Raw genomic sequence first — 12,670 nt, forward strand, 5'->3', positions numbered from 1 at the left:
AAACTCCTGAGCCTTGGGGACTCCATTAAGCTGGGGGTGCCTATCGTTGGTACTGATGTCGAATACGAGTACACACTTGTTCGGCAGCCCCTCAAGGACATCAGAATATTCTTAGAAAAGGGATCTAGTGAAGAGGCCTGCATAGCCCCCAGAACCAAGAAGACCGAGAGGAAATATAACTCTGATGAACTGGAGCCCTCCGCCTCGTCAAAATCCAAACTCTGTTGCCGCTCAGCTACTACTCCCCTCCCCCTCTCTGGTCCATGTTGACATGACGATTCATTTTTCAGACACAGTAGTAGGATAAGGACAGTACCCGAATATCAAGAGATCCCCGATCATGTTGTCCTCCTCGCAGAGACGCAGCCACACATCCGCACAACGTCATCAACAGACGCGTCGAATCCTGGAGTGCACTGTCCAATCAAAGGCTTGCGTTCGTAAACTCGCTCTGAGAGCGTCTCAGCGCACACTGGGCCCGACGTCATAAGGGGAGCAAGTCATTTGATTGGACAGAAGGCATTCCACGAGTGGTGATCAGAATTCCAGCACGAGTTACGGAACGCACCCATAAGTCGAGCGTCGCGTTACGCCAACCCGCTAGCGGAAGTTGCTATTAGCAACCTTCTCGTTATCCTTCCGTACTCGCTGCTTTCACTGAGTGGAAATTTAACAGGCGATGTGACGTCGCGAGATAGAAAAGTACCGAAATGAGGCACCGAAATCTCCTTTGCGATTCGGTACGGGTACATACCGAATGTAAAGTAACCGGTACCTACCGGTACCGATTTTCGGTACCCAACCCTACCTACAACAGACCAAGGTTTCCAAATAATTTACCTTCTCCTGCGAGGTCCTGGTGCCATGGTGCAGTCCTGTCACCAGGGGGCAACAGAGGTGTTCACACCATGACGTGCATAGCTAGCATATTCCTAAAAGCCCTATTTGACATTTCTATATACACACAAGGTCTGGTTTTCACATTAAAGTCTTTAAAAAACATGTTGCACTATAGTACGCTAGCTAGACACTTTTCATGTACGACTTTAGACGAGTTGAAGTTGAGGGGGGGAAGAAAGTTAGCTACTTTTTTAAAAACATGTCTGCGTTCATATTAATTAATGTATCTCAATCATTATTAATAGCATTGAATATTTATGACAGTAACTATTAGTTTATTTGCCACTTACCAATAACGTTACAAATGGTTCTTGTATTAGTGCCAGAGATAATATCGCAACCTTGCATCCAGTCTTTGCGAGAGCTCAAAAATGTAGAGAACATGCAGTGCGGGGACCAATCCCATGGCTCGGGGCAGGTGATTGGCTGGAGAAGACCTACCTTGTTTCTAGGGTCTATAAACTTTGCGCCAGATAATGCGTTCGTAAATTTGCTGTGGAAATCCTTACAGCACTCATGGAATGCCTTTTCATTTTTCATTTTTTTTCAATCAATTTATTTGGTCTCTTTATGAGGTAGAACCGAGTGTGCGCTCCGGCGCTCTCAGAGCAAATTTACGAACGCAGCCTAACGTTACCATACGGTTGCATTGCGGAAATAGCTCAATGGTGTCCACCAATAAATAAATACATGTTTTAAATGTATTGTTGTTATAATAATAATAATAATAATAATAATAATAATAATAATAATAATAATAATAATGGTGATGGTGATACTACTACTACTACTAATAATAATAATACTAATACTAATACTACTACTACTACTACTACTACTACTACTAATAATAATAATAATAATAATAATAATAATAATAATAATAATAATAATGGTGATGGTGATGATAATAATAATAATAATAATAATAATAATAATAATAATAATAACAACAACAACAACAACAACAACAACAACAACAACAACAACAACAACAGTAGAAATAATTAAATTCTACAAAATGACTGCATTTCTCATAAATGTATTGGCTCAGATACAAACACTTTGCTCAGGAACACACTGTACAAACACCAGTTGGCTCATAATATTTCGTGATATATTATTTATGGATATTATTATATCGTATATGAATTATTTATCTTATCGTATGAGATAATTATAATTATATAATAATTTAACATTGGCACTTCCTCTCCAGTATAACTTTCGCCGGGAGGAGGATTCCCATCCGTCGAGCTGCTGTTTCCCAGCGCTGTCCCCGTCTCTCTGTCAGCGGTCTGATAACGTCTCTCCCGGTGTCAACGTTGATAGATTTGATTTTAGATGCGCCGCACATTGCCTATCCATACCTGCAGATATGTCGACGCACTCCACTCCATTCAGGTAAAAACCATCGCTAAAACTCAAACAGAATTCATCTGCTGAGGTGCTGTCGAATAAAATAGATATGGTGGGTTTTTTTGCGTTGTTGATTTTGCATGATTTCACCACGCACTCGGCAACATCAGCCCAGTGCCCTAATTAATTACTTAAACGCTGTTGTGATGTGTGTGGGGGGGTTTTCTTAGTCAAATCCTCATTTATGAAGTGGAGTTCATTTTGACATTAATCGTCAGCGCTGTGTGATCCACACGGGCAGAATCTAGGGGCATCAGTGAGTGTACATCATTAATTTACCAGAGTTCATTGTGCGAATCTTCAATAGCAAGTCATGATCAGGACCATCCGGAGACACAAGGCAGCGGCGCGGCTCTACGGCGGTGGGCTGGGACGATGCACCCGGCTTCGGATGTCCCGCGTCCGGGTCCTTCTGCTCTGCCTGTGGGGGATGCTGGCCATGGCTCTGACTCTCGGATTTACTCTCTCAGCTCATAATCGTCCAGACCTTGATGATGATCATATTCATAGCGACGATTATGTTCATTTCCGTGTGCCAGACCTAGTGAGGGATAAGGTAGGTATTATATTGTTATTGAGTTGACAATGCACTGTTATTGCAGTTAAGGAGGGAGTCGTTTTTCCGCGGATGGTGCAGGCTGTATCCAACCTGCTGGAATACCTCTAATGATGCTTCATTGATTCATTCAATGGTTCATTGATTCATAACAGAACAATGTCAACGAAAAAGTGCCGAGGTATTAGATTGTTTTACTCACACTTCACTTGATGACATAAAGTTTACAAATGTAGTAAATATTGAATTGTATTGAAGTAACAAGTAAAACCCCAACAAAAACTTCCTTCTTCACTCCACAGCTGAGTCACAAGCCCAGCAGGCCGACGGTGGCCCAGGTGAAGCGGCTGGTGTCCCTGGTGAACGAAGGCAGGCTGCTGTACTCTCTCCTGAGGCCCATCCTGGTTGAGAGACAGCCAGGGTCGAGGGGCAGCCGTCTTGTGCGCCAGGTTAGAAACACTACAGACTCAGCTTCATTCACTTTGATGAAGGCTCCTTCTCTACTGTAAATAATAATCATAAAACATCTTAATACTTCCTTCTTCTAGTATTATGACTGCCAATGGCCCCTGGCCCTGTCATAGATTACTTTTTCTTGCAATGACTGATGGTTAGATGGCTTCAATTACTTGTACAGTTAGGTCCGGAAATATTTGGACAGTGACACAATTTCCATAGTTTTGGCTCTGTAGTACGCCACCACAATGGATTTGGAATGAAACAATCGAGATGCAATTGAAGTGCAGACTTTCAGCTTTAATTGAAGGGGTTGAACAAAAATAGTGTATGAAACGTTTAGGAATTGCAGACATTTTTATGCAGTCACAGTCCCCTATTTTCAGGAGCTCAAATGTAATTGGACAAATTAACATAATCATAAATCAAATGTAAATTTTTCCGATTTTGTCGAGAATCTTTTGCAGGCAATGACTGCCTGAAGTCTGGAACCCATGGCAGTGTTTCCTCTATATGCATTTATTCGTGGCGGGCCGCCACGAATGAATTTCCTCCGCCACTAATTGATTCAGACAATCCAGAATTTCAGGCTGCGCAGAAAGGCAGCGAGTTATTATGACCGGAGAACAGAAAAAAAGCAGATTGAAGCTAGATTTAGGCCGCTTCCAGACCAACATTTCGTTACGATTTAGGGCGTAGTTATTTACAATATGTTACAATGTTACAATTAACCTCGTCGTTTGTGTTCGCACTGCAATCGAGACTGAATCGCTCTCAACAGGCGCGCGGCGCGTGCTTTCAAAACAGTTTTGTGATTGGTCCGAATTTAGCGGGACATTTGGATTTCTCTTTTAGCCCGTCGCCGGTGCCTTTAATCCCGTATCCTAATCGAAAATGCAACATCATCAGCGACGACTGTGGGTTATTGCATTTACGGCTGTTCTCTGGTTCATGTTCTTATACCAGTGCTCAGTATAGAGCAAGGACGTGTCGTCCATATAAGCACAGTAAGCAGTGCTTACCCAACGAAAAAATTAAAAAGGACAGTGAAAATATTAAAATAAAAGTGCATGTAACCGTTTGTTTGTTTAAAAGAGTCGTATTTTAGGTCCCAGGGCAGCAGGAGTCATTCATTTTGACGTTGCATTTTTGGTGCCACCTGTAGGAGTAAGCACTCCCTACTCTGCCTGCTTGTATTGCGTTACATTATAAGCACTTCTCTCTCTGCTTTCCCTCGCGTACATTCGAATGCGTGAAAATGTCTTTTTTATTTTTTCCGATGCCTCAGCCCGCTGTTTAATGTGGCCAGGGTAAGCATGCTTACCAGCCAATCAGTAGTTCTTTCATTCCGATAAGAGCTACTGATTGGCTCTTATCACATTCAAGTTCACTTAACATTTCACCTTACTTTCTCTCGCCCGGCAGAATAGCTTATGCTAGCCAGCTCAAACGATCTAAATAATAATAATCAATAAGGATAACTTGCTTGATTTTGTGAATATGGACATTACTGTCAGCGACCTAAAGGGATTTCGTAGACTGGACTGGACTGGAAAAACACAACTACTGGCTAAAGGCCGGCCGAAGCCACCGTTCACCGATCTTCACACCCAGAAAGGGAGAGTCGCTAGGGGGTTACAGCAAGCCTGGTATGAGCGGTTTATATGATTTATATGATTCGCGAGGCTGGTGGCGATCTGTGCTTGTTTATATGATTTGAGTACTGCTGTGCTGCTGGTTATGGCTTCTTATTTAAGACTTCCTCTACCTTTGAATAGGCCTGTGCCATTGTGTTTGGAGAGAGAGCTGCTTAATCAATCGCTGAGATAAGCCTAATGTCGCTGTCCGTGCCAGTGGTTCTGGACCAAAAGTGTTTGAGAGAGATAGAGAGGGAGGGTTTGTGATGTGATGTCAAGTGCCTGTGTGACAAAGTGTGAAAAGAAAGTGTGTTGTGAGTTTACTATGGAGGATGGAAACGGTGTGTGTCTGTGTTGTGCATGTGTGCGTTTGCGATGTTGAAACTGGACTTGTAGATTTCAGCAGGCTGGCTACTTGAAAAGATCTTGGTTCAAAAAAGATTGAACAATGAGCACCCCTGATATAGTCGAAACTGGCAACTGTTTTTTTTGTTTTTGGTAATCTGATCACAAAGTGACACTACAGTTTATTAGCGGGTTCTAGGGCATCAAAATTGCATTTCCTTGAAACTGCGTTCACTGATAGCATGTATGTGTAATTATTATGTGTATTTCTATATCTTATGCTTACCCAATCTAAAAGCTCACGGCACGTGCCTGGTATAGAGTATTTTAAATGAACATTCTTAATGTATGTCTCTGATGTTCATGGTCAATTAAATCAGCCTATTTTGTGAAACAAATAATGTTCCCGCTAATGGGTTAACCGAGCATTCTCGCACCTAACGTGCAAGCACCTAGCTTCGAACTATTCATAGCAATAAGCGCGGGGCAAAAATAATCTATTGCCTCTAAAATCACCACGAACAGAACGGCGGAGGTACGGGTAAGCAGGGCTCATGTTGGTGTCCTCAAAGGTAAGAGTTGGTTTTCTTTAACTCAGCTGATGCATTACCTTGCTGTTGTTGTTTACCGAATGCTCCATCTGACTGTCACACTGTGATTTTACTTGTGTAAACAGTTAATGAGTAACGTTAGCCGGTTTTGTGCGTGTACTCTAATGTAGGCCTACTTCGTATTGATGTTTCTGTGTGTGTGTGTGTGTGTGTAATGCGCGTTCCGCATGTTCCGCTGCAGCTGTAGGATATCTTGGTATTTGATCACCTTCTATATAAAATCACCTGCTCACCTGCTCGGCTTTAATGACCGCTATTTAAGAAATTATAATTGTTGCCACCCTCTAGTTTTTGGTGAAACTACGTCTTTGTTTTGAGCGCCAGTGCGCGTTTTATGCGCGTGCACGCGCGCGAAAGACAACCGCTCCGCCACTAATGTGAAAAATCCTGGAGGAAACACTGCATGGACATTACCAAATGCTGGGTTTCCTCCTTTGTGATGCTTTGCCAGGCCTTTACTGCAGCTGTCTTCAGTTGTTGTTTGTTCGTGGGTCTTTCTGCCTTTAGTTTTGTCTTCAGCAAGTGAAATGCATGCAAGAAATAATGAAGGAATAGTCCACACTGGCCCATGAAACAACTTTTGAGTCAATTGTCCAATTACCTTTGGTCCCTTGAAAAAGAGGGAGCTAGATATTAAAGAGCTGTAATTCCTAAACCCTTCCTTCAATTTGGATGTGAATACCCTTACGCTAAAGTGTAAAGAATAATTATCCCCTGTTCTATCTTTTGTTTTATGGGTTAGGGTTAGTTTTATGAGTTCATAGGCCGTTACTGTATGTTCCTCTATGCCGTAGCGATTTCTGATGATTGACTTCTTCTGTGGAGGAAGTGACACCCGACTTGATTTCCTGTGACTGTCCCTAGCACATCTACTCCCATCTGGAGTTCCTGCAAGCCGGTTGGTCGCTGGATGTCGACACGTTCACCTCCCCCACCCCGAAGGGACCGGTCACGTTCTCCAACATCGTGGCGGTCCTGGACCCCTCCGCCCCGCGCCGCCTGCTGTTGGCCTGTCACTACGACTCCAAGGCCATGCCTGCCGCCTCCAAGACCCCCGACGGCCCCCTGAGAAGGTTCCTGGGCGCCAGCGACTCGGCCGTCCCCTGTGCCATGATCCTGGAGCTGGTCACGGCTCTGGACATCCACCTCAAAGTGCTCAAACAGCAGGTACGGTGGGACAGCTTTCTGGAGCCAGAGAACTGCATTGAGAGACACGCGTACCCGGTCAGTGCCTTGTGTTTGTCTCTGTATTGTCTCACTGCGGTTTGATTTCTAGAGAGCGACTATGCGTGAGGGTTTAGAGGACAAACCAACCAAAAACCGATGACTTGACAGAAAGTTTCCGGACTGCAGTGGGAATATTGGATGTCCTATTTGCGGAAAGCTGTAGGAAAACTGATGACAGGACGTGACTTTAGTTTAGTGTGTAGGCGGGCGCTCTGAAGTGTTGGCCTCTCTCCTGAGATGTCAATCCATTTATAGATTCTCTGACCCGTGCTCAGATTAATTATTCACAGTTCCGTCCGATTTAAACACCACAGAGATTAATTGTTAACGGTTGCTATTATTAATACTCATCATCACTAATGTTATATCTATATATAGTAGCGTTATCAGTGCAAGTATTGTATTAATGTTGATGTGTTTTTTTTTTCTCTCTTAAAGATGTCTCAGGTGACATTACAGTTGGTCTTCTTTGACGGTCAGGAGGCGTTTGAGGAGCAGACCCCCTCGGACTCTCTGTACGGCTCGCGTCACCTTGCTGACCAAATGTTCCTCACCCCCCACCCAGCGGGAATCAAACACACCACTCTATTACATGCTTTGGTGAGGCTTTGTTGTTTTCCGATGTTCTGTGATATGTAGCGTATCTTGGCTGAACTGAAGGGTCTTTGTTTAGAGGGATTCTATTCTCAGTTGTGGCTCTGATTCTCAGGACCTCTTTGTTCTGTTGGATCTCATCGGTGCCCCAGAACCGACGTTCGTCAACCATTTTGACAACACCGTGCGTTGGTTTGATCAGCTCATGTCTATAGGTAAGACCTCCCTACGAGAACACAAACACTCCTGCGTTGTTTTGCGCAAACATTTCCTGCCTTGTTTGAATCATATTCCTTCATTCAATAAATACTGCAAACTGAAACCGTGATAGAGCGAAACAGGATGTTACGGAAGCTTCCCATAAGGAGACAGCAAGGCAGATGGATGACTCCTGCTGATTCGACTGTAATTCTACTCAGACAGAGTAACAAGACACCTGTTCTATCTCTCCTTTGCTTGCCCCCCCCCTTACCCTCTCTGTCATTGGCTGTGACCCTGTTGTGCCTGTCATGGCCCCTGCCAGAGAAGAAGCTTCATAAACTGGGTCTGCTGTCCTCCCATCCCCGGGAGCAAAGCTACTTCAGGAAGGACATACGCCCGGGCCCTGTGGATGACGACCACACGCCCTTCCTCCAACGGGGTGACAGACCACTCACTCACTCACTCACTCACTCACTCACTCACACACTCACAAACACACACACTCACAAACACACACACTCACAAACACATACACACACACACACACACACACTCACAAACACCAAGAAAGATGAATGGACAGAGGGGAAGATAGATGGACTACCTAAAATGATTGATATTAAAACTGTAAATATTCAAATAGCAGAGTAAGGCTGTGGTCGTATGACTGTTCTGTATCTAGAGCAGTTCCCCTTTCTCTGCTTCAATTCTACCCTAGCCGGTTTAAATAGACAAACTGTCCTTTTTCCACTCTCTCTGTACCCCCTCTCTCTCCCCTACCCCCTATCTCATTTGTCTTCTCCCCCTCCCTCCATCTCTCTTTGCCCTTCCCACCCTCTCCTGTCACCACCCCCCGCAGGTGTTCCAGTGCTACACATGATCGCAACGCCCTTCCCCGCCTTCTGGCACACTCTGGAGGACACGGTTCAGCACGTTCACTCAGAGACCGTAGAGAACATCACCAAGGTGCTGGTGGTGTTCCTGGCCCAGTACCTGGGCCTCTGACAGACACGTCCACAGACCCTGTCCAAGTGATGCTACCGTTGTTTTACAAGACTTGACACCAGCCACCCTCCCCTTATTTACTTATTTATTTTACATAGTCAATTGACAACACATTATTCCATACATTATTCCACCATTACGAATGGTTATTAACCCCATTATTTTAATATATCCCCTAAACTCCGATACATTATTTGACCCAGGTCACTTTTAGTTGCTTTATCTATTTTGTTGCCACAATAGCAGAAGGGGGTTTAGGATCCAGGTTCTAGAGGCCTTTTACATCTCACACTATCCATCTTAGGATCCATGTTATGTTTGTAAAAAAGCAGAATGCTAAACTTGATTACTGTATGTGCCTTCTCAAATACATTCAGTAGGTTGTGAACAGGGACGTATCTAATGGTGAATCACATGAGGGAAAAACAAGAGATCTAAAAGGGCATATTTGTTACCCATATTTGTTACCCATATCTATGTTCAGGACAGTTAATAACATAGCAATAAATGCAACATGTGCTACAGCTAAATGCTAAATTATATAGAATACAACAGTGCAGGTAACTAGGGCAACTCATTGGAAGTAATGTTACCAATATTACATAGACACAACAGCCGGCCTCAGGGTGAAAAACTAAACAAATGCCGGTAGAAATTTGGATCATTTGGGAATGATTTATCTAAGAAAAGCTCAGTTGCCGAAGCTTTACATATTTCTTGTATACGGAAACGATCATTACGCTTGTGTACTTTACAGCAAACATAAGTCTAGAGTTGCTTGAACCAGTTAAAAAGAGTTGCTTGAACCAGTTATCAATGAGCTTCCTAAATCCAATCAAATGTACTGTATCCACTGTACAGCACAAAAAAGCTTTTACTAGAGAAGCAAACAATATGCATATTAGTTAACTATTCTATGCACACTTAACTCAGTAATAACATTATATATATTCTGTATGAACCCTAGGGTTAAAGTCTGTGTTAAGTTAGCCGAACAGTTGTACAGTTAGCCAAACAGTTGTTGTCAGAGTGTTAGTGCGTAGCCTGGGTGCCCGTCTTTTTCTGCGGTTCCCAGGTTCTGAAAGGGGGATGTCACTGACCAGCAAACCCATGTTGAATTTCCAAACTGGTTCAAATGTGGTTATGGTTAAGATAAGGGTTAAAGGTTTGGTTAGAGTCAGTTTTAGATTTTGACCTAGTCAGACATTCAATGAAGGGTGCTGGTCCGAAAACTCATCCACATAAGTCACAGGAGTGTTGTTGAGTACACACCCTGGCTGTCAGCCACCCAGGCTTGTTAACCATTTGTACTTTTGAAGTGGAAGGTGTGTTAAACCTGTTACTAATGACTTCAGTTGGAGTACTGAGTCATATGGGACAGGTCTGTGAAACCCATATTGCACTAGCTCTTCTCAAAGAAATGTTTATGTACTGTATGTATGTGACATTAATGTCAAATGATAGATGGAACAGAATATAGAGGATATTTTCTATAATAAAACTGCAAAACCAGTTTTGACTTTCATTCCGTCGGAAATGGGAACTGAGTACACGCCATCTTTTTTTAAATCACAAGACAAGTCAGCCGAGTCGCTAGGTGGCAGTGTAACATCCACAACAGCTGCATCGTCTTTGCCTTTCGTAACCATAACATGTTGAGTTCTAAGGTCGAGTTAGGCAGTTGTTGCTGTAGAAAGCTGCTTATTAGAAGATGGGCTCTTTCTTGACAGTATAGGAGTTGGAAATGGATTATTATGAATGGAGACCTCACGCTTGATATGAGACACACTCAACTGTCAAAGACAGACGAACCAGATTTAGAAGATGACAGACTGGTTATAAGGTAGGTAGCTACTGTAGCTAGTTAGCTGGCCGCACTCTAGAGAGGTCCTTGTACTGACCACCTACCTAAATGCAATAGACTTCGCTAATGGATATTACAAATGAAAGTGCTTTAACTGAAATGAAAGGGATTCTTCGCGTCTTTCCTAGTTTTGTCTGGACAGTCAGGGAACTAGGACACCACACATGTCAGTGATGATGAAAGTGTTGTAATGTTCTGCTCGAGCCTTTACAAGCTTTAGTTTGCATGACTGGGATTTGGTTCTGTCACATGCCGGGTTCTGACAGTGTACACTTAAATGACAACTTCATATCTCCATAAAAGCTGCCATGTATATCCTCAAGTCTGTTGTCCCACTTGCTTGCCCTCGGCTGTCTATTTGAACGTCTCACCCACTAAAACGGTATGTCTTTCTCCCATAGGTTCAGGAGACACCTCGATCACCTAGACTCTGATGCATGTGTTGTCCCAACAAGTCTCAACAGTCAGAGATCTGTTTGATCCGTCCTCTGGGCAGTCCTTCCTTGTGTTCTCACCATGGCACGCCACAGTAAGCTCCAGAAACAGGTGCTGTCTCTATATCGCCAGTTCCTGCGGGCCGGACAGGGGAAGCCAGGCTTCCTGCCCAGAATCCGGGACGAGTTCCGGGAGCAGTCCAGGATCAAGAAGAGCGACGTCATGCACATCGAGTATCTGTACCGCCGGGGAGAGAGGCAGCTAGAGCAGCTGAAAGACGTCAACACAAAGCAACTTGGCTCTTTTTCCAAACCCAAGAAGCAAAGCTGACAGCTGTTTTTTTTCTCCTCCACACACGCATTTGATGGTGGTGAATGGTTTATTGTTGGTTTTGTATGAAATAATGGTCACATGGATTGACTCGATGAACTCACTGCTTACTTTGGATGGGTGGGTGGGTGCACCTATCGTTTGAAGTGTTTGGCTGAGTATAGGCAGTCTGTGTCAAGTGCTGTTCATGGATTTGGAGTGTGTGACATTGATATACAGAGACAGCCAGAGAAATGTATACTACTGATCATTAACATTTTCCATTGAATACAAGAGGTCAACAAGTCAGCCTCTACTCTGGCCATTGGGATGTTGATATAATCAATTGAGATTGTGGCATTGAGCAGATCAGCTGCTTTGTTCATTGTTGTAAATGACTTTCGCAACATTTATTATTCAGTATTAGGATTAAAGACTATCATAAGTGCAGAAGTGAATTTGACTGTTATTTTGAAGGTATTCCTCATCAATAATGCATGTTTGAGACACTGGTCGGAGCATGGCATTCAATGTCATGTTAATAAAGTGTTGTGTTTGTAACCCCTGTGTAATTTAGATGCCTCTGAGAACAATGGGGAGATGAAATCAACATGAAAGACTCAATGTGTTCTGGTTTATTTCATATGATGCTTAAATATTATATTACCCTTCCCTGGCCATGTGCCCTAGATGATTGGCAGATGCAAGGTGGAGCACTCAGACAGCCTCTAATATGATTGGAGCATTGAACTGATTATGTAAGTAGCATTGACTTTGTGACTCACATTCTTTTAAATGGGCAATCTTGGATTTAAACAATAAAGCATACTAGAGAGAGAGTTTAACTACAACATATTGGCGGAAGTTGTCGGCTGGAAAGGCTTCTGCAAAACGTTCTTTTAACGTTGACTTGGTTTATATTTTTTTACTACTATGTAAGCACTCTCAAATACATAGACAGAGCTGTGGACTGACCAGGACTGACCATCCATGAGAAAGACATGTTTTAATAACCATATTTTGAAACTATACAGTGTTTGTTTATAGTTACATTGTTTACAGGCATGGAGTAAAACCATATTCTATTTGGGGTTCTGATGGGGTAAGACAG

General features: G+C 43.2%; 2 protein-coding genes across 2 annotated transcripts; both read left to right on the forward strand.

Moving 5' to 3' along the window:
* Window positions 1–2,632: 2,632 nt before the first annotated feature.
* Window positions 2,633–8,951, forward strand: qpctlb (glutaminyl-peptide cyclotransferase-like b; the record flags this gene model as incomplete). Its single annotated transcript, XM_080529314.1, has 7 exons — window positions 2,633–2,875; window positions 3,178–3,324; window positions 6,789–7,091; window positions 7,590–7,751; window positions 7,861–7,960; window positions 8,269–8,385; window positions 8,806–8,951. The coding sequence occupies 7 exons, from the start codon at window positions 2,633–2,635 to the stop codon at window positions 8,949–8,951; spliced, it is 1,218 nt and encodes a 405-aa protein (XP_080385440.1).
* A 1,678-nt stretch (window positions 8,952–10,629) lies between these two features.
* Window positions 10,630–12,120, forward strand: sdhaf1 (succinate dehydrogenase complex assembly factor 1). Its single transcript, XM_080528862.1, has 2 exons — window positions 10,630–10,794; window positions 11,217–12,120. Exon 2 carries the CDS (start codon window positions 11,332–11,334, stop codon window positions 11,578–11,580), a length of 249 nt encoding a protein of 82 aa, XP_080384988.1. The 5' UTR covers window positions 10,630–10,794; window positions 11,217–11,331; the 3' UTR covers window positions 11,581–12,120.
* The last annotated feature ends 550 nt before the right edge of the window (window positions 12,121–12,670 follow it).

The sequence above is a fragment of the Nansenia antarctica genome (assembly GCF_963989245.1).
Source record: "Nansenia antarctica genome assembly, chromosome: 4".
Taxonomy (NCBI): Eukaryota; Metazoa; Chordata; class Actinopteri; order Argentiniformes; family Microstomatidae; genus Nansenia; species Nansenia antarctica.

Excerpts from the sequence above, each read along its gene's own strand:
- sdhaf1 (XM_080528862.1), top strand. The coding sequence starts at position 11,332 with ATGGCACGCCACAGTAAGCTCCAGAAACAGGTGCTGTCTCTATATCGC.